This window comes from Xenopus tropicalis, chromosome 1 (genome assembly GCF_000004195.4).
Source record: "Xenopus tropicalis strain Nigerian chromosome 1, UCB_Xtro_10.0, whole genome shotgun sequence".
In the NCBI taxonomy this organism is placed as follows: Eukaryota; Metazoa; Chordata; class Amphibia; order Anura; family Pipidae; genus Xenopus; species Xenopus tropicalis.
Genome location: NC_030677.2, coordinates 160,081,228 through 160,107,639, shown reverse-complemented (window position 1 = coordinate 160,107,639; position 26,412 = coordinate 160,081,228). Strand labels below are relative to the sequence as shown.

The 26,412-nt window shown below is 38.7% G+C and overlaps 1 protein-coding gene across 2 annotated transcripts; it reads right to left on the bottom strand.

The window, feature by feature from the left end:
• Positions 1-400: 400 nt before the first annotated feature.
• Positions 401-24,574, bottom strand: dhx37 (DEAH-box helicase 37). Of its 2 annotated transcripts, none has more exons than XM_002944160.5 (28): positions 24,467-24,574; positions 23,519-23,637; positions 23,070-23,236; positions 21,908-22,020; positions 21,029-21,362; positions 20,408-20,556; positions 19,838-19,930; positions 19,466-19,562; positions 18,489-18,602; positions 16,392-16,493; positions 15,038-15,152; positions 14,657-14,755; positions 13,535-13,602; positions 12,332-12,473; positions 12,125-12,201; positions 11,563-11,795; positions 9,126-9,237; positions 8,833-8,939; positions 7,094-7,282; positions 6,188-6,312; positions 5,911-6,027; positions 5,605-5,777; positions 4,226-4,340; positions 3,617-3,754; positions 3,351-3,445; positions 3,196-3,269; positions 1,189-1,286; positions 401-921 (listed from the first exon to the last, which is right to left on the bottom strand). In XM_002944160.5, the coding sequence occupies exons 2-28, from the start codon at positions 23,622-23,624 to the stop codon at positions 830-832; spliced, it is 3,444 nt and encodes a 1,147-aa protein (XP_002944206.3). In that variant the 5' UTR covers positions 23,625-23,637; positions 24,467-24,574; the 3' UTR covers positions 401-829. The 2 variants fall into 2 exon arrangements, with proteins under 2 accessions (XP_002944206.3, XP_031748398.1); XM_031892538.1 differs by lacking the exon at positions 24,467-24,574 and adding an exon at positions 24,392-24,444.
• Positions 24,575-26,412: the final 1,838 nt, after the last annotated feature.

The window sequence follows — 26,412 nt, the reverse complement described above, 5'->3', positions numbered from 1 at the left end:
ATGGCATTTGCCAGAATCAGAGTGTCAGTCTGGGTGACAAAATAGTACTTGCCTGTATGTGTGCATTCTGCTGGTATTGGAGAATGGTTATACACAAATGGAAGTGTTACTAATACAGACCAGAATAAACGACAGGCTCTCCGCTAATAAGTTACATGTTTATTATACCAGGGGACTGTCTGTAGAATAGGACTACTTTTATTTTCAATGGTTTTGAAACAGCAAAAACCAAAGATCTTTTTTTAATTAAAACAATAGCCAAAAAGTATTTCTCGCACAACTCAAATTCATTAAGCTCTGGTTGAACAAGAAGGAATACTGCCCCTTTAAAAAAACAGCAATAGAAATAATAAAAATTGTCAAATTAAAAAAAAAACAAACAAAAAACAGCAATAAGTAGTAAGTTCAGACATTACACAAGTTTTATTTACATATATTACAATATGTATAAGACAGAGCTGGAAAATCGGTAAAAAGTCGGTAATGCACCCAGCTCTCAGTTGACAATATTTATTTTTACAGGTCAAATTTTCATACAGTTGTGTAACTGGAACTGTTGCTGGGAGCCAAAAGGGTGACTTGACAAATATATTAAACTGCAAATGGGGCCCACACAGTCTGGATAATAAAAAACACTTTTTGCAAAGAAAAAAAATTAAAAATACTGTAAAGTGTATACATTGTACTAATGTAGTCTCAGTTTCCTCTATTTAAAAAGAGTTGGCTGTGAAACTGTCTCTTTCTATTGCCCACAGTGCCAGGTGCTGGCTACAGCTGTACTTATCACTGTAAGTAAATAACCCAAGACACATCCATAAAACCACAGTGCTTAATCTACATCTTGCTGTATGGGTGGCCAAGCTTTGGCAATGTCCTCATGAATAGCTTCTGGTGTCCACTGGCAAAATGCAGACAACAAATCTGTAATAAAAAGGTTATAAAATCACTACAGAGTGCAATATACCCATCTCTTCTTTTAACATGCTACACTTAGAATTAGTTTTGTGACACTGCCATACATGCTTTTAGGCTTATATTACATATGGGGGGACAATGCTCAAAATCTAAAAAACAGCCCCATGTGCAATTAACCTGAGATACCCTAAAGGATATTGTAGCCATGGTATAGTTTATTTAATGCTAACAAGCACAAATGCAGCATTTTAATGCAATATGTCATTTACATACACTTAGGGTTCTTCTTCCAGGCAGCAAGCAAAGCACTCTGACAGTCTGCATTCTCAGAAACCAAAGCTTTCAGAAGGATTTCTGTTCTTGGCTGTAGTCTGTATCCAATGGAGACAAATCAGAGAAGATTTTGTGTGATAACATGCAACACAATTTAAACACACATACAAATACATTCCTTATGCACATACAGTCGTTTCTCCTTTGCTGACCAAACAGGTTATGGCCTTCTGTTTCAAGGTTATTGTATCTTATGCATTGAATATGTGCCATTAAGTAGCTTCACACTGTCCAGTGTTTCCTATTTAAATGTAAAGGAGTCACAGGAGCCGATTATGGGTGCCGTTAATAGCCTAATGGAACATGACGTAGCAGCCCTTGTACATGAAAGCCATCACAGGTTCGCCAAGATCTACTCTATTGCACATGCACTGAACGCCAAACAAAGATCTAAGGAAAGGAGATGACAGTGCAGGGCCTAGATAGTTTTTCCATAGGCCCAAGGAAAAATGTAACAATCTATTTCACTGGGGGATGCCTAACATTTTGGCACTCTTACCCCCCCCCCCCATGAAAAATACTTTACATGTCATTTAACAAAGAAGCAGGCTAAAAACCTTGCACATTATGTCTTAAGGTTCTGTACCAGACCAATGCAACCACAGCCCTTTAGCGGGGAAGATCTCTGCCTATAAGATGCCCCCAGTAGCTCCCCATGTTCTTTTCTGCTGACTATTCAGATTTACATTACATGGCAGCCCTAAAACCAGTGCAACTAGCGTCAGAATGTAACAATACCCCGGGACACACTGAGCATGTGCAGAGTCATTGACCCTCCTAACAAAATTCAAGATGGGGAGCTCCTGGGACAAATTTAAAGACCTAAATCATTATGGACATTCTAAAACTTTAGGCTGGTGCAGAATCTCAGTAAATGGAATACATTTGTACCCATATCTGTTTTATTTCTCCTAAGCACTGAATGAGACTGCACCACCTCAATTGCCCAAAGGGTAGCATCACCCCTTTATTTACTGGCTAATGCAAATGGGACTTTTTTGTTTATCTTTGCTTGCTATAGATTATTCACAAAGCCTGCATATGATGAACCTAAAATGAATGAGAAAAAAAAACGTATTAATCAGTACTGATAGCATGATGGCATGATATCTATAATGGGTTGACTTCAACCTACTCAAGGGGATACCAAACCACTCTGTCCCACCCCATTGTTGTTGACTGAAAAACCCTTTGGGGGGTAGGAGACTGAAGCAGTAACTGAGCTGGTCTATAACAGAGCAGCCATCACTTTCTGCCTTTCTAGTGTTCTATTCTATTCACTCCCTGCACTGCTAGGGAATTGGCACACAACGTTTGTACTTGATCTCTCCCAGTATGAGCACAATGTCTTGTGCAATTGCCCTTAGAGAGCCTTTTACTTATAGTTGCAAGTCATCTCTAAGCTGCCACTGTCTTTTAGGCTGGCCAACTCATTACCTACCACATACAAGGTAGGGAAGTCAACAACTTAATCCTGTACCTCCCATTAGTCACAGGCATAGACAGAGGGTGACTTTTCTGTTTACGGAGGCTACTTTTTTTTTTTTTGATACAACTTCATACTCCTCAGCACACATCTTACATTTATGCACTGGTATTGCTAGTCCCAGAAATCAAAATATAAAAGCATGTATACTAACTTCATGTAAAATACTATAAAGCAGGTTAAATATTGTGCCAGTATCATGTATGCCACCATAACCTAAAAAGGAAATGAGCATAAAAGAAAAAAAATAATTAAATTTGGCCAATGCAGTTGAATTTACTTTTCTTTACCTGGGCTCATACTGATTGTAGTGATATGGTGGCAGACATTGTAGTGAGACTCCCTTGTATAAAGTTCTCTTATTCACCAATGTACATATTTGCACATAGTCACTGTCAACTACCCTGTAGAGCCAAAAGTGACACAAACAGAGTATTGACAACGATGAATTGAATACTTACTTGGCCCAAGTCTTTAGCATTGTTATTGGAGTTGACAGTAAAACACTTCTGTAAGAACCTAATTTTTCGACCACCTAGGCAAAAGATCAAGCTTTGATTAAAGACTGCTTTCAATAATACAATACAAATCTAAATATAAAGCAGCTGCTTATTACCTTTCCTTCTAGTAAAAACATGGCAAAGTACTTGTAACGTTCTAGACCTTCTGGGTAGTCCGCCACAACAGCAGGGAGCTGCCACCCAACTCTGTCTGTAAGACAATTATTGAAAAACCACTTATCATTACAACTATCATTCTGGCAGGAGAACTAGATAGTATCCCAGTTCATACACTTCACACCATCACAATTGCAAGTGGATATAGTAAACCACTGATTACAATACATTTGGTTTATTCTATAAAGGCTAGCCATTTACGTACAGAAAGTGCTTGGTCGGTGACACTTTACGCGCCCAGTTTCTGAGCAGTAAAATGGAGGTGGATCTTCTAAGGGGTTACCAAAATGGCAGTACTGAGGAAGGAGTATAGGAATCCATTCTGCTTCAATGGCTGATACACCTAAATACAGAAATTGGTATTATTATATCACTAATATTTATTGCAGTGTACAAAATTGCTTGTTTACTTTTATATTAGTGTACATTTATACAATCCTCAATAAATTTCTACAGGGTCTCAACATATAAACTATAAACAACAAGAGGGCTACTATACAATTAATGCTGAAATAAGAAACCTATACTGCATTATCATATTCTGAGCTTCAATAACTGTGTTATGTAATAAAGTATATTTATAATGTCTGTGCTGGTAATTTTGAAGTAACATGCCTTGCTATTAACCTCAACGTAGTACACAAGCATAGATTTTATATATTTTAAACAGTAAATTGGATTATACAATGAGAATGGTTTTGTGATGAGAAAAAAGGCACCAGAAATATGGTTGAGGAAGGATAATACAAAACGCTGGACAGGCTCTGGCAAGAAACACTTAAGCAAATATTCTCAGAAAGTTCTTATATTTTACCTTTCATGTACATTTTTGTTGTTTCCATAATTTCTTGATAAACAACAAAATCTGGTAGCTGCCGGAAGAGGGCAGAGTTTGGGTGAATAAAAACCGGTTCCTCCAGAAGGGGTGTCTGTAACATAATAAAAGAATTATTTAAGTAATTATGTTTATCTCAATTACACTGAAAAAGTAATCAACAGTAGTGAGGTTCTTGAGAATAAAAAGCTTGCAATCTATATTGTGTCAAAAGGCTGGAGTTGGAAGACAATTGTTATCACAGATTTAAAGGGATGGATTTGCAAAGGCAGAGAGCAGTCAGGAAGAAAAAAAATGGTAGGTGGGGATTTGTAAAAAGGAGAGTTTTGATGAGAGGTATACTATTCTTATTTATTATTGGGTTATTGCTACTAAGGTGGATACTGGAGCAGCTTATTTCACATGTTCATTTAATATTAAGTAAAGGGTTAATGTAGCAAGACAGACGGCATTAGTGATGTCAGTTCTGAAGCCTTTTTAACGAGCGGTTGTTTTCTTTGAACGTAAGTCTAGGATTATATGTACACACACGAAACATGTCAGACTTTTAATTATATGAACTAAAGCTCTATCTTTTTACCACCTTTTTACCTGTGGAGTGTGCACTTGATTTGATTTGTTTGATGAGAGCCAGAAAAGATGGAGAGTACTGGGATGTACAGAGATGTAGTTAGGTGTTTTGGAAATGAAAAGACTTAACAAATTGGGAAGTCAAAAGAAACCGTGGGCTGAAGTTTTGGAGAAAGAATGGAATGTACAGAACCAATACAGGAGCTTTTTATTTAGGCTAATGACCCACAGGGAGATTTAGTTGCTGCAATTTTTAAAAAGTGAGTTCCAGTAACAAGTCACTTGTCTCTTCCAAACAAGGGATTACTAGAGATTTCAACAACAGAGCGATTCTATTTCCCACAAATCAAGGTGTCATATTCCCCACCCACAATTAGAAATGACATTAAGTGCAATGGTGAAATCGCAGGGATTTTCCACTCAGTGGGTTTTACTTTCAGTAATTCCAATAGTTTTGAATGACGGTGCTTTCTTGTAAAATCACTCTAAAAAGGGCCTCACAGTGATTCGGAGCGAGAAATGATTTGAAATAGTATCGCCAGTTTAGGTACTGGCAATTTCTATTCTTCTCTATGTAGAGACAAAATGAGTGACTTGTCGCTGGAACTCACTTTTTAAAAATCGCAGCAACTACTCTCTCAGTGGGACATTAGCCTTAAGCTGTAGGGTCCCTTTAATGGACACCCTGTAGGTCTGTATAGTACAGCAATCTGCAAAATAATATCCTTTGGCAGGGCTTAAAGTACGATTCCATCAAACAGAGGCACACAAGGATGTCAATTCCTAACCTTGTAGGCATTTCTCCACTTCTCATCCAAAAGTTCTTCTTGACGAATCCTCCTGGCAATATGATCCCCCAAACCAGACATCACTATTTGCCTTAAATAGGTAACCTGGCTCTCTGTGGGGGGATTCATTTTCGAATCCAGATAAAGGTGGGTGTCAGGACACAGTGAGTTGACTAGAAAAAAAGAGAGTTAATTATCGGTTATGTGAGGTATAGTGTACGCATAAATGCTTTTTAGATGCTGCTAATGACAAATTCCCAGTATTCACCCAAACAGCTTTCAGTTGTATATAGAATTGTTTGTTACCTGTGGTAGTCAGCTGTCCTCTTAAGCGCCTAATTTCCAGCATGGCTTTGAACCGAAGGCCATTGCGCTCACAAAATTTAGGTTCTAGTCCAGAATATTCACAGGCACCCACAGCACCTATGAGAATGTTGAAATTAGTACAGCATCATACCGTGCTGGGGTTATTCTATACTGCAATGCAGTATTCAGCAAAATTTTGCAGATGTGCAGTTCATACTACCTCATTCAAATATATAAAAACACGCACACAACAAGCATTTAGGCCTGAAGTACATACCTAACATTACCATGAGGTCCCCCAGTTTTTGTGCAGAACCTTGTCCAGCCCAAATCCTCTGCATCTGCAGGACCCTGGCCTTCTTTCCTTTTAGCAATTCTTTTTCTTCATCGCTAACAGCAGGCCTGCAAAAGGTTCATAATACTAATTACATTCTATTCCTCGGCCACAGAAACCCTAGTTCATCGGCCAAGAGTCACATTCAATTCAGGCATTCAGTTATAATATCTCCCCTAAAAATAAGCTAAACAAAAATCTGCTTTAAAAGATGTTTAGATTGTAGTTTCAAGAATTGTGCTCAATACAACATGGCACAGACAGACTCATTATATTACTATGTTAAAAATTGGTTTTATTGAGTTAAATACTTAGTAGCCACTGATTTTGGTCAGTTTGGTTTAGAAAAAATGACAGAAACTACCACAGAGAGCATTTAACCCATGTGAGTAACTATGGCAGGTTATAAGTCAGCATGATATCTCACACCAAATAGAATGTGTGGCTTTTTAGGACAAGTGGCTTTCCCTGCACTGAAGAATTTAACCTGCCTTTGGTTAGTAGGAAGCATGGCCTCATGAGTCATAATTCTCATATCAATGCTAATGAATTTCAAAATAGTATAATTTTAGATATAATAATAGTATAATTTTGATGTAACAGATAATATTTAGATATAATAATAGTATAATTTTGTAGTGTTTTGGTGTGCACTAAAATGGATTGGCTCAGTTTATGGTTAAGTATTTTTTCACTGTAAAAAATGCATTATGTAGCTCTTGTAAAAAAAATAATAAACTGACACAGAAGTACATACAGCAATATTAAACCCCTACTTTCTTCCCTTTTTAACTAGGCAATAAAGTGCTCACTCAGATGAAGGGTAGTACTGATGAATAAGTCACATACCTGTCAACCTCTTCAAACAACTCTCTTACTGTCATTGCTGCCACAATTGTGATAACATATGGCAGGCACTCATGCTGTCTGCCCAGGGCAAGCATTTTTGCATATCGTGGTGCAACAGGGAAGGATGCCATTGTCTTTCCTAGGGGGGTGATGGGGCTGCTCAGTTTTGCTTTCTGAAGATCATTCAGTCTTAAAAAACAGAGAAATAGCCGCTATAAACACAGGTACCTTTTCATTTATAAGGTGATAAAAGTATTATACAATGAAACAAACCTGCAGCAGAACTGTAAGTTTAAAAAAAAAAAAAAAAAAAAAAAAAATAATTATATATATATATATATATAAATAATGGTATAATTTGCTTCAAATATCAAAGAAAGAGGGTTCAGACTAATTTGTCCTCAGTGACACCCAGGTATTAGGAATATACCTAAATGAAGCAGTGCACTGACCTCAGAAGTCAAGCCGTGTCTCTAAAAAAGGGACACTACACATACTGAAAGGCCTCTGCATGGGCTGAGTGCACCAAAGTGCACTGATATGGCCAGTCAGCTCCCCAGTTCAGCCAACAACCTGACATTTGGCAAACACTAGCATGGGAATGGAATAGATTGTTTCAAATCTCCAGGTTAAATGTTATTTAAAACTAAAAAGGAAGTGCCAACTGTTGGCACAATTTGGCCCATGTATTTAGAAACCCTAAAATGCAACTTATTTTCTGAGCAAGGGCCTGAAAATTTCTGTTTCTTCCTTCTTCACATTGTGTGTGTGCAACAGAGTAAATAACCAAACTTTTTTTTGACTCTGCCAGAAGAAGAGGAAGAAGAGGATTGCTCTGTGGTGCTCACTCAAAATTACCCTGGGGTATCAGGCAAGTGATAATCACTGAGCGGTGCTTAACATTTGGCACCCCACAGTGAATTAACCTTTTTCTTCTACTTTAATGCAAGCAAACATTTATTATATTCAAACATTATTTTTATAATTTTGGTATGCCTGCTAAGAGTTTCTACATAAAGCATAACTTAAGTTATTGTCATGTATTCTGCTGGCTCCAAGGGAGAATGAAAGGAAGAATCATTAGAGGGTGCCAAGTTGTTAGGAACACCCATTGATTCCAGTCGCTTGCTTCCTACATCCTTTGCTGATTTCTGTACTGCACATGTGCCCAGCTTCAATAGCTTTAGTGAATGACAAGGACACTGGAACAATAGGATGGCATCAGAGGAAAAAATATGCCCGATCTTTTGCTATAAAGCACAACACTGCCATATTTATGTGTTTTTTTCCTTTAAAAGACAAGTCAACCCAAAATGTAATTTTTTGCCTAATAAAATAAAATTCTAAGCAACTTTGCAATATACATTCATTATAAATTTATAATTGTTTTTGAGTTATTTGTATATACTGTATAATTACCATTAAAAGCATTATTCTCTGCCCTGGTGGGTCATTCTGTACCGGCAGTGACATTTTGGGACACATATACATTTAAATAATTTACTAAAGCATATTTTAAACTTTACTATTCATTTTCTAATATAAATGGTCTAAGATGTCAAAAACCATTATAATCTATGGCCACAGGACAATGGCAAAGAAAAAAAAAAAAAGTGGAAAAAAAATTTCAATTTGCGTTTGATAAATTCTCCCAATGAAAAATGAATTGCCCACAAAATAGTCCAACAAATTCCAGTCTTCCTGGTTTTGGTAAATCCAACCCCTAGTTTTAATCCTACCTGCCAGTTTTTGGAGGCTCTTGTAAGGCTCCCAGAGATATCAGTAATTCCTCAGCAGCTATAAGGGCATCAGCAGAGGGTGGTGTAGGAAATGGAAAGTTCACAACCTGAAATAATACAGCAGTAAATAAACACATTTGAAATTATCACACAACCTACAAGCAACTAACACAAAGATGTAAGAAGATTAGCTCCACTTTGGAAAAAAAAATGCACTGGCCTTGGGTTCCATCATAGATACCAAAGCTCCATCCTTTTTCCCATCAAACAAACTGGAGAGGTTTCAAACACACCTTTTCTATGTTTAGATCTTTCATCTGGAGGACGAGGTCTTCCACAGGACGTCGTGTTATTTCGGGAGGAGAGAACTGTTCAAAATCAGCAAAAACTGCAGATGAGTAAAGTCTGAAGACAAATGAAGAGGAAATACCATATTCAATTTAAGGAAACCAAAAGGTCAAATCAGAAGCCCTGGGCTGCAAGGAGGCATGCTGGCAAACCAACAATTCTGGATATTTTTTTTTTTTAAACAGACATCTCTGATTCCACAGATAAAATTAAAAGGAAACCATGAACCATTTTTCAAACTCTCTTAAAGCAACAGTAACACTAAAACATACAAATGTTTTAAAGAGATACTGACAGCAGAAATGAAACCTTTTTTACAACTATTATAACAATGTCTTTGCATGCTGCTTATAAGTTTGCCATAAAAGTATTTGCCGGATGCTTTGACATTCAAGCGGGAAAGAAGCAGGAAAGGCATAGGTTACATAGCAGATAACCGATAAACTGTGTATAATACAATGGGAATCTATGCAATTTATCAGTTATCTGCTATGTAAACTGTTAAAGACAGCAGCTTTGTTAAAGGAATACTGTCAAGGAAAAAGATGTTTTTTTTTTCAAAACTCCCTAGCAGAATCCTGCATTGAAATCAGTTTTTTAAAAACACAAAACAGATTTTCTTATTTTTAATTTTGAAATTTCACAAGGGGCTAGCCATATTCTTCACTTCCCAGGTTACCACAGCCATGTGACCTGTGCTCTCATAAACGTCAATCACACTTTACAACTGAGCTGCAAGTTGGAGTGATATCCCCTCCCCTCCCAGCAGCTGATCAGCAAAGAAATGGGAAGGGAGCAAGATAGCAGCTCCCAGTAGATATCAGAATAGCACTCAACAGTAAGAAATTCAAATCCGGCTTGGGACTCCTCCAGTTACATGGGAGTAGGAGAAACAATAGGTTTTCTAAAAGCAGTTCTAATGTGTAGCGCTGGCAGCTCAGACTCAGGCACAATGCACTGAGATGGCTGCCTACAGACCAATATTACAGCTAAAAAATACATTTGTTGGTTCATTTGGTGTTTCTGAAGCAAACACACAACTTTTAACAGTGCAGGGCATTCGTACATAATATATTAATTATTTTGACACACTTAATTTTTGGTGTTACCGTTCCTTTAAGCTCAGTGTACTGCAATTCCTCCTTTACCTTGTTTCCTTGAACATGATGGATTCTAGAACTTGTAGTCCCTCTGCTTTCCATAGGGCATGGTTTGCAGATTCTCTGCAATGCAGAGGGACTTCAACTCCCAGAATCCATCACTTCAACGTGGAACAAAGTGGAGGGATTGCATGAACCTGTGAGGCTAAGAGGGCAGGGAAATGGTCTTTGATTTTAAAGTTTAGGTAGCTTTTAAATTAGCTCATATGAAAAAGGGGGTATATTTTCCATTTAAACAGGTGCTATATGGGCTAATATACCCCTTACTGGCTTGCATTGTTTCAAAGTGGAGGCATGCCCAACAAATATGTGTGGGGATCTGCCAGATATCTATATGACAGGGAAAAACCTCCATCAGTTAAGGACTTGCAGGGGTGACACAATCAGATCTGAAAGGTCCGATTTGACAGAAAGTTTGCTAAAGGTATGCAATACGCATTAAGATCTGCTCGTTTGGCACCCTCTCCTGATATGCCCACCTGAGGTGAGCAATATTGGGCTAATTGGCCCTAGAGCCAAACAACTGAATTAAAATGGTGGTTATAGGGGCTGTTAGATCAAGGACCACATCAATGAGCTCATGTGGCCACGATCCGATGGGAAAATTAAACCTGTCTGATCACACCTGGCTGTTTTCAGCCAGATATCGATTGGGGAGCCACATACATGGGCAGAAAAACAATCTAATCGGTCTAAATCGGTCCAATCAGCAGCTTAAATTTGCCCATGCAAGTCCACCTATACACTCTGAGGTTTTAGGCTAAATACACATGGCTGCCTGAATGAACTGCAAAGATATTTCACAGATCAGCCAGTTCAGGAAGTACTGGAAGCCAAATTTCTATTTGCAGGAGCATTTCCCAACCAGAACCTATCAGTGTAGTGTGCACTTGGACCCCCTCTGTTGAGCTCTAGAGAAAAAAAAATCATAAGTCTGCATACTAATAAAATCATTTTGCAAGCCCCCCACTTTCCTCATTAAGATATATCACAAAAGAGAATCTTAAGTACAACATTTGATTGTCTATAATATCAATATTTGTTCATAAATATATCAGAAAAAGTAAGGCAATGGGCCTAAAACTGCAGTAAAATCCTATTTACAGAAATTTATTTATTATTCATTTATTTATTTATTGGGGTCTATATTGTCTTTTTGAATGTCAGCATTTGGAAATTAAAAAACAAACTGCGACATTGCTGCTCAACTTTTGTTACCCACCTATAGCAGTGACCTGGTTCAGTACGGCCAGCTCTTCCTGCTCTCTGATTGGCTGAGGCTTGGGAAGTCCAGTCGACTCTGAATGAGGACACACCAGTAACCTTGTCATAATAACGCTTCTTTACTTTCCCACAGTCCACCACATACTTTATACCAGGGATGGTAAGGGAGGTTTCAGCCACATTGGTGGCCACAACACATAACCTTGTACCAGGTGGAGGGGGGCGAAAGACCTGCAGAGAGAGATTTTCCCATATCTTATTATATATATATATATATATATATAAGCTGTGGAAAAGCAAAGAACAGTAACAGAATGGGTGAAAGAACGCAAACTGTGTTAAACTACAGTATATCTCACAGATTTATGATAGACTTAAGCTGGCCATACATTTAAATGTCTTCTTGTTTTGCAAAGTTGCCAAATGAGCAGATTTTTTTTATTGAGACCTGTTTGGCATAATAAACCTCTTTATGAAGCATCTTATCTTATATTCTGAAATCTGAGCAAGTGTATATGATGCAAACACATTCCGATAAAATCATTGGCCCTTTACAATACCTTGGCCTGTTTCTCAGGGGCCAGCAAGGAGTAGAGAGGCAGCACGAAGAGTGGGAGAGATGAGTCTGCTTTCTCATCTAAAAAAAAGGAAGCAGTGGTTACTAAAGAACTGCTGTAAAAAAAATCTAGTATTTAGTGCACCACAGTAATCTTAATGGTATTTTTATATTTCCTTTTTAGCATGGACAGGAAACAAGATTAACAAACCTTCCTCTGCTCCTTCATCTCCTAAGTCAATGTCAAGGTCAGATCCACTGCCATCCTCTTCATCATCAGCAGCCTCCCTGTCTTCATCGCCTTCATCCAGTGGCTGGGCAGAATAGCTAGCCAAATCAATTTTGGGCAAATTCTGTATGAATAAAAGGTAATCACGTAAACGTCACCCACACAGGATGGAAAAAAGTACATTACATAAAGGGGCCTATTTATTATGCTGTGTAAAAACAAATTTGCCTAAAAAATGGTGTAAAAAGCTGTAAGGTGTAATTCGTTGTGAGAACGCCAGATTTTATATCGTTAATTTACGTAAGTTGTGGTAGAAGAAAAAAAAAATGTGTAAAAAAAAATTTTATTTCGTTTTTTACACGGCAAATTTTGTTGCCGTGTTTTACAAAGCGTAATAAATCTGCCCCTAGGTTTGATGTGTTTTTTTCTCTGTAATCTTACACTGTACTGAATATGCTAGTTGCCAACAATGGCACACATTTATGCCTATATGTATTGGCTCTAATTCAGGTTTCCTGCCTCATTAATAATGCAATGCTTTTGCTAATAAATTTAGAAGACATTAGGATTTATACTCGAGACTCTTTATGCATTTATTGCATGGATTAGTCCAGTGCCTACCACTGTCCTGCAATGCACAGGGCTGTGGAGTCAGATTCGGAAGCAATTTTGGGTACCTGGAGTCAGAGATACAATAAATTGAGCAGTCAGAGTCGAAGGATTTATGTACCGACTCCACAGCCCTGGCAATGCATGTATTAATTGGTTCAAGTCTTCAGTGGGGGACAGAAATAACATTAGGTCTTGATCACTTGTTTTCATTCAAAGATGGTCTCTAAACCTAGCTAAAGGAACAAGAATACAATGTATGTATTGCATATTGAATGTAACTAAAATTATACTGTGTGGTTTTGAAATAATATGTTGATTGCTGGGCCATGGGCAGGGTGAGTGCTACTGTTGGCAACTTTGTTCTCTTTTCCCCAGGTCAAAACTGGGGTCTTTTTTTAAGCACAAAGACTAAACAAGCCCTCACCCATATTTAAATGGATGAATAAAAAGGTGCAATGTTATTCACACAATGATTTATGCTGCATACTAAACAATTTATAAAGTCTGGGGAATGTTAGAGAGATAAAGCTGGCCAACAGTTATCTGTTTAGACAAACATAAATCATTTCTTACCATGGTTTTCTTTGGTCTGGACTTTTTGAATCTTCTCACGGCTTCCTGTGAATCCTCATCCTCTGTTGCTAAAATAAAGTACAGCAAGTTGTGAACATAAAAGTCAAACAAGTACCTTGGAGGGTCACTCAGGCTGAAGTAGCAAAACACCTGCAAAGGTTGGGGAAGGTATTACAAAATTTATCGGCAATGTAAATTATCCCCATAATTATCTCCTGCTAAAAAAAGTATAGGCAGCAGGGTGTATACTGGTAATCCAATAATTTACCATTCTAGAAGCAAACACTGAGTAACTTCAATTTCCCGGTTTGCCCTGTTTATCTTAAGAAATAACAAGAACAATAGATTTTCCTGATTAAAACAATAGGCAAAAAGTTTTATGGTGTAGTTTTGATTGCTAACTTACACTGGCTGCGGGGGGGGGGGGGGGGGGGGGGGGGAAGTGAGGAGTGCACCTGGGAAACTAAACATGGCTAGACCCACATCACATTTCAAAATTAAATATAAAAAAATCTGTTGAAAAATGTATTTTTGAAAAATGTATTTCAATGCAAGATTCTGTTGCAGGAGTGCTTTTAACTGATGCATGTTGTAAAAAAACATGTACTCCCGTGACAGAATCCCTTTAACAGAAGTTTTATCCATTGATTTCAGGTTGAACAAAAGGGTTTAAAGCCACATTAAATCCCTTGTATAATAAACTCATAATTTTCTGTAAGACAGCGACAAAGACAGAAAGTAGTTTCATGAAGGGGTATCACTTATAATGAGCACGGCTCATTCTAGAGTGAGGGCAGAGGCAGCAGTAAAAGTAAAAATTAAATCTTATAAATAAAAAAACAAAACAAAAATCAGACTGCCAAGGAAGGTCCTGGTACAAGGAGAAATTGTACACAAGAAGGGAATTCTGCTTGGTGGGAGGGGCAGGAAAAATGTAATTGGTAAATGACTAAAAAAATAAATAAAGAATACAATGTGTACGATATCTCCCGTTCCATGAGCAGGTTGTTATTTTTAGTTGTTAAAGTAAGCAAGATAAAGTAAAGCCTTTATTTTATCCAAGAGCACAAATATCTCATGGGCAAAGTAAGATCATAGCCAACAAAAGTACAATTAACTCACCATTATGGTAATTTCTGCCACAGAATGGAAAGGTTTTTCTTAACCTTCTGCACAGAGAATGCACCTCTGCTTGCCCAGTTAGGAAAATGAGAATTCCCCCTGGCAAAATAAGTAAGAGATTTTAGAAAGTCAGCCTAAAACGCCAATAGTGCTGTATATTTGAAAATATTCATGTTAAGTGCTTGGGAGGCATAATACAATTTATTTTATAGAGAAGACAGAACAAAGGACAACCCCACCCCCCCCCCAAACCTCATATATATATACTTAAGAAGTGTGGAAAAAGCATTGAGTGCCTAGGATGCTCTTGTGGGTAAAGCTGGCTGTTGAGGTTGAGACAATGTATAAACAAGGAAGAGACAGATATATTTTTTTTATTACCTGCAGGTAACATCCTGTGGATTTTGCAGACCTTTCTGTAACATTCCCCTGCATAGTCTTCCAATGGGGTGCGTTTGTTAAAATGAACAGTAACTGGAAACTGCCTTGCATCCACCTGAAAGGTGAATAATTTCAATGTATTCAAAACACTTTATTCAGGAAAATGACAAAAGAGGAAACAGCTTGTTAAAGTGGTAAGTTCATCTTTAAGTTAAGTTAACTTTTATTATGTTACAAAATTTCCTTTTTATCGCAACTTTTCATTTGTCTTCATTTTTCTAAATTTCTGAATTAATTCATTTCAACCTCTGCCTCTTTAATGTTTTCAAATGGGGGGCACTGACCCATGCAGTTAAAAACTATTGTTCCACAAGGCTAGAAATGTTGTTATTGTGACTTTGTATTAATTATCTTTTTGTTCAGGCCCTCTCCAATTCATTTTCCAGTTTTTCATTCAAAGCACTGCCTGATTGCTAAGAATGGACTCAAGCAACTAGAGAGCTGCTAGAATTCCATACAAGAGAGCCATTGAACAAAAGCATAATTTTTTAAAAAGCACGCAAAAAAACAATTGCAAACTTCATAAAAATCATGCTAAAAGTAAATTTAAAAGGTGAACTACTGGTTTATTGAGAGCCACAACCAAACCTAACATTTTATCAAAGGGTAAAAAACAGCTCACCACAGGAGAACTCTACCACTTATGCTTGGACTTAAATATGCCCCGTTTGAATGCCATGCTGCAACAGATCGTTTTAAGTACTTGCACAGTTATCAATTGATTCTCCAAGTCAGGGATCCCCAACCTTCCTTACTCGTGAGCCACTTTCAAATTGGGGAGTTGGGGAGCAACACGAGCATCATAAAAGTTCACAGAGGTGCCAAATAAGGGCTAAGATTGGCTGTTTGGTTGCCTCTCTGCAGACTACAGGAAGCCTTGTTTGGTAGTACATTTGGTTTTTATTCACCTAAAAAACCAGAAATAGAAAAAACTTACTTGAAGGTGCTCTGTACACCTTCAAGTGTTACACAACAATCTGACCTATAAGTAATGAAAGTATAATGCAATACAAGGTGCAGGGTTTGTTAATAAGTAAGTTCCAATAAACCATGGCATCCCATGAGGCAGCATCGAAAGAATGCTGTTCAAAAGAAAATATGCCCCCCCCCCCCCAAATATGAATTAAAAAAAAAAAAAAAAAAAAAAAAAAAAGAATTTGCTTCACCAACAGATCCAAAATGTCCTTAATTATTGCCACTCTTTATCATGTAGCATTTCCCCATCTGTGTTGAACATAACATAAACAAGACCACTCATCCTAATGGCAACCTTTAAATACTGAAATCCACTAACCTTGATCACAGGAGGTGGAACAGGGAAAAGCCTTTTGTTTTCTGTGAAGTCCTCAATACGTAATGTAGCAGACATGATAATTAACTTTAAAGGGCTCCCCTTCTGCAAAGAAATCCACATTTATCTGGTTACAGTAAACCACAGGTGCCCATGAGAAAACTTGTGACAGTGCCTTGGAGTTCTTACTATTGCTTACTATCTTGCTCCCTTCCCATTGTTCTGCTGATTGGCTGCTGGAAGGGGGCTGATATCACTCCAACTTGCAGAGCAGCAATAAAGTGCAGAAAACATGGCTGGCCCCATGCAAATTTTCAAAAGGAAATGTAAGAAATTTTTGTGTTTTTGAAAAATGGATTTCAATGCAGGATTCTGCTGGAGAAGCTCTATTAACTGAAGTGTTTTGAAAAAACAAAAACAAAAAAAGTTTTCGGATGACAATATTCCTTTAAAGGAGAAGGAAAGACTAATAAAGAGTTAATCTCAAGCTGCAGGCATACCTTCCGTTGTCTCAATAGTGCCCCATATTTCTCCCATTCAGATGATCAGAAGCCAAACAGGAAGAAAAAACGCTGAGCTGTGTAAAGTTCCCATAATGCCTCACTCCTGCACCGAGACCCATACCAAGTGTACATGCTCAGTTAGTAAGACTATGGGGCACATTTACTAATCCATGAATCTGAATCACGAATGGGAAAAAATCGTATTGGAAAAAAACATTTTGCAACTTTTTCGTATTTTTTTGCGATTTTTTCGTTGCCGTCAGGACTTTTTCGTAAATTGTCGCAACTTTTTCGTAGCCATTATGACTTGCACGCAATTGTCGCAACTTTTTCGTAGCCGTTACGACTTGCTCGTATATTGTCGTGACTTTTTCGTATTCAGCGCTTGTAAATGGCGGGCAAACCTTTCAGACTTTGCATGATTTTGGAAGCCTCCCATAGGACTCAATGGCACTCTGCAGCTCCAACCTGGCCCAAGGAAAGTCTCCCATAGGACTCAATGGCACTCTGCAGCTCCAACCCGGCCCAAGGAAAGTCTCCCATAGGGCTCAATGGCACTCTGCAGCTCCAACCTGGCCCAAGGAAAGTCTCCCATAGGGCTCAATGGCACTCTGCAGCTCCAACCTGGCCCAAGGAAAGTCTCCCATAGGGCTCAATGGCACTCTGCAGCTTCAACCTGGGCCAAGGAAAGTCTCCCATAGGGCTCAATGGCACTCTGCAGCTCCAACCTGGCCCAAGGAAAGTCTCCCATAGGGCTCAATGGCACTCTGCAGCTTCAACCTGGGCCAAGGAAAGTCTCCCATAGGGCTCAATGGCACTCTGCAGCTCCAACCTGGCCCAAGGAAAGTCTCCCATAGGGCTCAATGGCACTCTGCAGCTCCAACCTGGCCCAAGGAAAGTCTCCCATAGGACTCAATGGCACTCTGCAGCTCCAACCTGGCCCAAGGAAAGTCTCCCATAGGGCTCAATGGCACTCTGCATCTCCAACCCTGCCCAAGGAAAGTCTCCCATAGGGCTCAATGGCACTCTGCAGCTCCAACCCGGCCCAAGGAAAGTCTCCCATAGGGCTCAATGGCACTCTGCAGCTTCAACCTGGGCCAAGGAAAGTCACGATACTGAAGCTTGAATGAATCCGAAACATTCGTACTCGGCGTGACGGGTATGAAAAAGTCTCGACAATTCGCGCAAGTCGTAATGGCTACGAAAGAGTCACGGCAATTTACGAAAAAATTGCAAAACACCGATCATTTCGAAAAAAAATGCATTCGGACGCTTTTCGGACGTTCGTGGATTAGTAAATGTGCCCCTATGAGTCAGCTTCCTGCTGATTGGCTCAGATCCACATTCCTAAGGGGGGAGGGAGTGAGTTCTTAGCATTGTTGAGGGAGGGGGGAGCAGGAGAGGGGAGAAAGAGAAAGCTGCGTGTCTCTGGCACATGAATTACAGACACAAGAAATCTTTTGACAGAGAAGTCAGTGCAGCGTTTCTGTGAGTGCTTATGGCTGTATTTACATACAGTAGACCTTTCTGATAAAGCTTACTTAGTTTTTACCTTTCTTTCTCCTTTAAAAAGAAAAATCAAACAGAACTTTCTTACCTTTGCCCTTAGCGGTACAATACGAGATAACAGCCCAATCAGAATATCCGTGTAGACACTTCTTTCGTGAGCTTCATCAATTATTACTACTCTGTACCTGGTTAGTAAAAAGTCCTGAAAAGAAACATAAAATCAGTAACATTTTTTCAGTAATCCAATATTTGTTACATAAGAATTTGACAAGCATTACAATACAACCAGCTCTATTTATTTTAAGTAAATCTTAGAGAGACACAATACATTTTTAATATTTATCTTTTGAACTGAACAACAACTTTAAAGCTGCTGTTTTAATCAGGAAAAGTGTACTTTGTATTTCTTGAGCTAAACAGGGCAAGAAGAGAAACTGAAGTTACTCCATGTTTTGGTCCTTGTGAGATATACTAGCCCTTTAAAAAAAAGAAGTAAAGCCCCTTTTTTTCCTATCTTTAAAATTACTCTAAACAACCCTCAGAATAACATACCTTAGTCCTTGCATTCAGTCTGATCGGGTTTCTGATTTATAAGTTGAAATCTCTATATCCTGTTCAGTTCTCCTTATCCCTTTGACTACAGGATAGTCAAAGAGAAGAGCCTTCTGTGAATGCCTGACAGAGAAGAAGGCGATATCGGGAGAATCCAGGGTAATTCGATCGTTTGGCCCTGGGGCCAAACGATCGAATTATAACGGTGGGTATAGGCCACGTCGGTCCGGGGACCGCATCAACGATCCGATGCGGTCCCTGATCTGACTAGATTTTCTAACCTGCCCGATCGAGATCTGCCCAATTTCAGGCCAGATGTCGGTTTGGCAGGCCTGACGGGAGTGGCCACCAGTAAGTAGAATTGCATGAAAATAAAACTGTGTGTGTGTAACATGCATACCAGTGCTTAATTTAAAAAAAAAAAAAAACATGGAGAAGCTGGGCAAACATTACAATTTTGCCCTGGAAAAAGTCATCATTACTGCACATAACACTGCAAACTCACACACTCACCTTCTGAATTTCTTTTAGCAGGACACCATCTGTCATAAATTTTGTTTTCGTTTCATTAGACACGTTTCCTTCATATCGAATCTGATATGAGATTACACTGCATGAAAAACAATAGAATGCCATTACATTTAAGTGTTACAAGTGATTCTTTGCCACAGTTCAATATGGATAATTGTAATATGCCATTCACTACAACAGCAACTACTTGTAATCTCTATAAGAAATGCATGGCTTGCAAAAGACAAATTGTGTGACAGTCACCAAGGTTTTCCCTGAGAAGACTAAAGCAATCGGCTTTTTTGCCAGGTATAAATTTCATTTTTTAGTAACAAGTAAACATCTGGCCTGATGAGGAGACTTATTATTTTTTACCTCTGAGGCAAATTCATTTCCAAGGCTACTCTCTGTGACATAGCGATTGCTGCTACACGCCGGGGTTCGGTAATACCAATAACGTCATTTTCACTATAGAAAGAAGAAGGAAATCTGTTAAAGTAAACCAAGAGTGCTAGATGCAACTACTTAGATCAAAAGATGTTACCCAGATAACAGTAATAGTCAAGGTTCTTGAGCAGTTAATACATTTGTTATTCTGAATAATAATCAAAAACATAAAGTTTAATATTAACAAATTAAACTAAAAATTAAATATTTGTGATATGCAGAATTCAAAATACATTAACACTGTTGATGTGTGTCTAGCAACGATAATAAAATACTACTATCAGTCATACCCCACACTAAACCCTAGTGAAAAGCCACTAGGACAACCAACAGTGTCACAGGTAAAATAGGAATAAATCTCTTAAAAAAAAAAAAAAAAATATTTCAGGACTGGTTTAAATACTCACAATGTGGGGCATATTCATTATCACAAAAAATGGAATGATACATAAAATGAGTTTAAAGGATTACCAATTATAAAGAAACTAAAAATTCTACCTTCCATATCCTGCTTCATACAGGAACTGCGGCACCTGGGTGGTTTTTCCACTGCCAGTCTCTCCACATAAAACCACCACTGGGTTCTCTTTTATTGCTTCCATGATTACCTGCTCTTCAGCCAGGATTGGAAGCTTTAATCTGGCCTCCTAGATGTGAAGGAGAGAAAAAATTAAGTCTAACATATAACAGCAAGAAAAAATAGCTCTGCAGAATGCTTGAGTACTGTAGAACCACATTCTGAGACCAACTTTTATACTACCTCATTGACCACAGTGCTGGGATGATAGAGTATGTGGAGTTACTTGACGTCTATTTGGGCAACCCATCATTATATTGCCACTGGTGCTAGCTTACAGAGTTGCTGCTCTTGTGATTAATAGATCATTACATATATACATACGTAAATTGCTGGAGAATGAATATTATGCAATGTGCATAAGGGCAGTGGACAGACAGAAGCTGCCTAATAAGGCTAAGGAAAGTTACTTTCAGAATGTTACCCTGCTCTCTTGCTAATGTATGAATCAGCTCCTGGCCCCTTTCATAGATGAAATTATTTTTGCATTTCCATATTTCCTTACTATCCTGTATACTAAACAAAAATACAAAGACACAGACCTGAATGTCAGGAGATCTGTCCACTGGTATGAATATTGCAGGCTGTGATGAAGGAATTTCTGAAGGTTTCTTTGGGGGTGTATCATTAGGAGGTTTCGGAGTGGGTTTAGCGTGTGGTCTTTCTGAAGTACATGGGACACTACAGCTTGCAGTGTGGTCATTTTCCCCATCCTTTTCCTGCTCTCTCTCAGTTGGATCTTCATCTTCCCCAGAGCTTTCAGAAGTTGTATCACTTTCTTCAGCTACATCCTCTTCTTCAGATTTTCTTTTTTTGTTGGCCCCACCAATGCTACTGATTCGTCCCTGCAATGAAGAATCTGCTTCTTCTATTGCACTAAATAAAAAAAAAACCCAGCAAGAATGGAGATGAGTAATGCACAATCTTTGGAAACAACAACACTGCGTGTGCAATTCAAAACATCACATAAAGCCTAAAATTAAACAAAATTATTAGCAGTACTAAGATGTAAGAGCAAAGCAGACTAATATTTGTAATGTGAAACAAATATTGAGTTTTGGGAAAAAAAAAAAATCTAAATGAAATAAATTTACAGGAAAACATCAAATTGACAACAGTAGTTATGATCAGTCTACTACCAGTTATAAAATAAAAGTAACAATCTGATTGCTTTCTATGGGCAACCACACTGCTGCTTATTAGAATTACTATTTTAGTAAATCAGTCATTTTATATCAGTAAATGTCTGATGATTTAACTTCTTGCAAACAAGTAAATGATGTATGTTTGTTGGTGTGGCGTAAAACAATGTGCCATATTTTCACTTTCACCGATTTAGAGCACTAAATCATAAGAGCCCTTTCCGACTTGAAGAAAAAAGGGAGAGAAAGGGCTCACCACACAGACATACACTGACTTACCGCTTGGCACTGAACAAACGATCTCCTGTACCCAGTTTGGATGTGGTATATAATAAGTTTAACTCCTTCTCTGATGCCTGAGACTCAACCAGTTTACTAAGCAGTTCTGCTCTCTGTAGAAACAAACCAGAGTTAATTTGCAATTCTAGTGTAAAAATACTGCAAAGATGTAATGGTAGTTTAGGATGTGATCTATTCTTTTTATATCATGTCATGTCTTTGAAGAAGTCACCAAAACAGGAAGGCAACACCATGAAAATTCGCGCTGCGGTGTAATTACACCCGAATGTTGATAGCATACAGGTCACAGTTGCCTGTGGGAAATCATGCTCTCCACAGATAGCAAAGTACCTGAATGGTTGGTGGCAATGAACCATAATTGCCACAGGTAAAATATTTAAACCCTGAGAAAATGCCTTTTAATGAAAACAATGAGATCAGTATGCTTTATTATTAGTAGAGTAGATGCTTTCTAGGATGGCTTCAGACATGGGAGGGAAATTTTCAAGATGTCCGATGGACTTCCCTTTAGTCTAATCACATATTGCACAATAAAGATATATTTTTATTGTTTCAAGTATAACAAGAGAATTTACATTGCGTAGAGTGATAATGACCGTTATACAAAATGGCTCAATAAACAGTGCCAAATTAAGCAAACATACTTATGTACTTTCCTTATTTCTGGGAGTTCTAGTCCCTAAACCGATAGTGATACAATTGTTTAGTTCCCTGGCTCAAGAACAAAAACTCTGATGATTACTTCTAATGTTTGGTTCAGTCTTAGAGCACTGTTTCCTATCCCTGGGTCCCCACATTACTGGACTACATTTTCTAGCATCACTCAACATACAACTAAGAGTAAAAGCATTCTAAAAGTTAGTGTCCCACAACATCTGGGGACCCAAAGATAAAAAACAGGGTTTAAAAGCTAAGGAGATGGACAAACCTGCCCCTTGTTTATTCAGTTTAAGAAATGTAATCTATTACTACCAAAATATTTCCTTGTGAATCGAGATTAAAACTGTACACACAATCTTGCTACTACATGTAACTAGCTATAATTTAGATGCAGGTTTCAGGTTACATGGGATGTTATTTATCTAAATTAACTGCTAATTTGCTGCACAGAAAATAAATGCTGCATAGTAATTTTACCAACCTTGCTTTTCTTTTCCTTTTGCTCCAGAACTTTCTGTAACACCTTCTTCTGTTTTCGACTTAATGGCTTTTTTGTGGGGCCACTCTCATTAATTTTTTTCCTTTTGGATTTCTTGCCTGGTAAAACTAGAGCATTGCTCTCATCTACACCTTTTAACTGTTCCGAACCTGAAATGAATTGTGTCTTTAATTACTTAACAATGTATGTACAAAGTCACCCTGTAATAGTAACCTAAACTATTCATAATTTTATCACAGTTGACAGACATAGAACTAAAAAACCCTCTGATTTGGTTAAAATTTTAGCAGCAAAACTACTGCAATATTATGAAGCCCCTCAATGTATGAAATTCTCACCAACTTGTGCCCAAGTATCTAATAAAAGGCATCTTAAAGCAGAACTCTGCTTTGATTCGCTGATAAGCACACCATGTAAAATAAATTCCCCACCTTCCAGTTCCAGCTGCAGATGTTCCTGGTCTCCTGAAGCCTCTTCTTCTGTACTCTTCACCTGCTGTCTTGCTTTCCAGTTATGCCGTTTTCTCATTTTCCCCATCTTGATAAGTTTTCTAAACAAAATTAAAAAAACAGGAAGCTTAGTCCTCCTTTGCCAGAAAAGATAATAATTGTTCCCATAACTTACACCATATGAAAATTTCTAACGTTTTTATAAAAAATATCACCAAAAAGCCAGCTAATCCAAAAAATATTAGAAAGAGCAAGGGGAAATCTGCTCTGACATCAAAAACTATATCACTGCAGCTCTCCAGAGTACATAGAGCTCAGCCAATGTGGCCTTTACAACACTGCTCAAGGACTGGCATGGCTCAGATCTGAGAAATATTCCTAAACAGACTCACACGACTGATTTCATGTGTATTACAGTTACAGCCTGGAAATCTTGCCCCACTGATATAATTTCTAAATCGACAGTTTATTATTAGTATACGTTATCATTTACAAGCAGCCAATGTCATTTTCGTCAATATTTGAAAATGCTGCCTTGTTTTTTGTACAGTGTGTAAAATGCAGTATAATAAGGCAAGCCATTCCAAGACATTAGCAGGAGGAATTACGCTACATGGCAGAAATGCACTGGATGAACAACAGCACAGTTTTAAAAAGTATAACAGACAAGGTTTATTTGTCAAAAAGCCAATATTATTTTTCTCATTTCTTCTTGTATTAGTTCTGTTGCAGCTATTTTCATTAGGGTCATAAGTCCATTTAATAGTTCCTACACAGAAGCAGACATTACAGTTGTTCTGTTTAAGCTTCTACATTTACAGCCATACATAACAGGCTGCCAGATGCTGATCTTACAGAGACGAAAAACGAGTCCTAAGATTAAAACATAACACGTGTCCCACTCCCAATATTCCTTCCTATTCCTGTTACCTGCTGTACTGAAGCCACTCAGAATCACACTACACTTGGAACGCACATGCTGTATCGGAACCGGAAGTTGTCAGTAGGAAGTGATGCGTTGACTTCGAGATAACTTGTGAGCGCTTCCTAGCAACCCTGCGTGTATAAGTTCCTGCTGTAAAGAGGAGAGGAGATGTTCTGGCAGTATTGCCGTAGCACTATGGCTACAGGTCATACAGAGATGTGTTCTTAGCAGTGACTGCATGGAAAACACGCAGTATTCGGGCCGTGCAGTGCATTCACCGTGGGTACAGGGCGTTCCAATAAGAAATAGAAGTGCTTTTTCATACTAGTCATTAACATCAGCCCTTCTGATTTCATTTAGACCAGTGCTGTCCAACTGGCGGCCCGCGGGCTGGACCCCCTCTGTGTGGCCCCCCACCTGTCTGGCTGCTTTGATGGCTTACCTTTGAGTAAGCATTAAATGGTATCAGTACTGAGATTAACTGGCCCCCTGCATGGTTCTCACCTCAGATTCAGGCTGTAATCCCTCTGTATTGTTTAAAAATGTAATCCCCTGTGTTTTTCACACCTTTTAATACCTGCATTGTTCAACCCCTGCAGTGTTCACACCTCAGGCTCAGGCAGTAATCACCCCCATTGTTTACCTGTTCACACCTCAGACATAGGTACTGTAGGTACCTATACATAGGTAATGTAGGCAGAGTATGGCACATACAGCCAGCATAGGGCAGGTAGAGTATGGCACATACAGCCAGCATAGGACAGCCAGAGTATGGCACACACAGGCAGCATAGGTCAGGGAGGGTATGGCACACACAGGAAGGGTAGGGCAGGCAGAGTATGGCACACACAGGCAGGGTAGGTCAGGGAGGGTATGGCACACACAGTCAGGGTAGGACAGGCAGAGTATGGTACACACAGACAGAATAGGACAGGCAGAGTGCTGCCTGTGTGTGCCATACTCTGCTTGCCCTATGCTGCTTGTGGGAGGTGAACCTGGCAGGGGTTTGTTGTGGGAGTTTGTTAGCAGTTGGAAATAGCCATTAAATGGTCCCTAAGGTGTGTAATTATGTACTGGGGGTTGCTCTGCTATCCACAGGGGAGGAGGAGGCATATGGAATTTAAGGGTATATCTTAATATGACATAATTCTTTCACATATGAATGATGGTTGATATCCCCACAGTAAGGACCAAGCATTTGGGATTTTGCTGTGCTACCACCATTGTGATAAAATAGGTGTGGTTTGAAGTGGGTGTGGTTTCAAAAAGGGGAGTGGTCAAAACTGGCTTCCATTAGTGGCCCTCCACCATGTATGCTAGAGAAATTCCGGCCCTCGGCACCGTAGAAGTTGGACAGCACTGATTTAGACGGCATGTCCTGTACCACAGCAGGGCACAAAGTAGTTGAAGCTGCGAGGTTTGGACTCTGTACTAACGATTATTCTCATGCTACCTGGCATTTGGAGAAGTGGCCTTGCAGCTTCTTATGCATTTCTTATTTATCCATTATCTTTAACCCCCTGTCTGTATTAATGAATTCTACTGTACAGCGCTGCGTACATAAGTAGCGCTTTATAAATAAAGATATACATACATACATTAATGGAATCCGCCTGCTGCAGGTCGAAAGCACTAGTATTTGTTGGCAAAATGTGGCTAATCCCGTTAGTGCCTATAAATTCGGGCTGTAATGGCACAAAAGGCTTACTTCAGGCACTGAATTAACACTTTGACCTCTTGACATAGAAAACACGCCTGTCACACCCTAAATATGAGATTTGAAGCCATTTGGCACACAAGAAAGTAGTTTGTTTTGTTCGTACAGTGTAGAGCGGACATTGTTTTATTAGTAATAGTAATGCTTGCTTTGCAGGAACCCTTGTTACTGATCCAGACAGATGCTCATGTGCTGTAGCAGTTACTTCCTTATTCTCCAGATAACCGCTCACAG

Bases quoted from the DNA above. Each gene is read 5' to 3' on its own strand.
- dhx37 (XM_002944160.5), bottom strand. From the start codon at position 23,624: ATGGGGAAAATGAGAAAACGGCATAACTGGAAAGCAAGACAGCAGGTG. The intron at 19,563-19,837 runs GTAAAAAATAAT...TTTTTCATGCAG, and splicing joins GAAATGAATTTGCCTCAGAG to TGTAATCTCATATCAGATTC. The intron at 14,756-15,037 runs GTAATAAAAAAA...TTATTTTGCCAG, and splicing joins CCACAGGATGTTACCTGCAG to GGGGAATTCTCATTTTCCTA.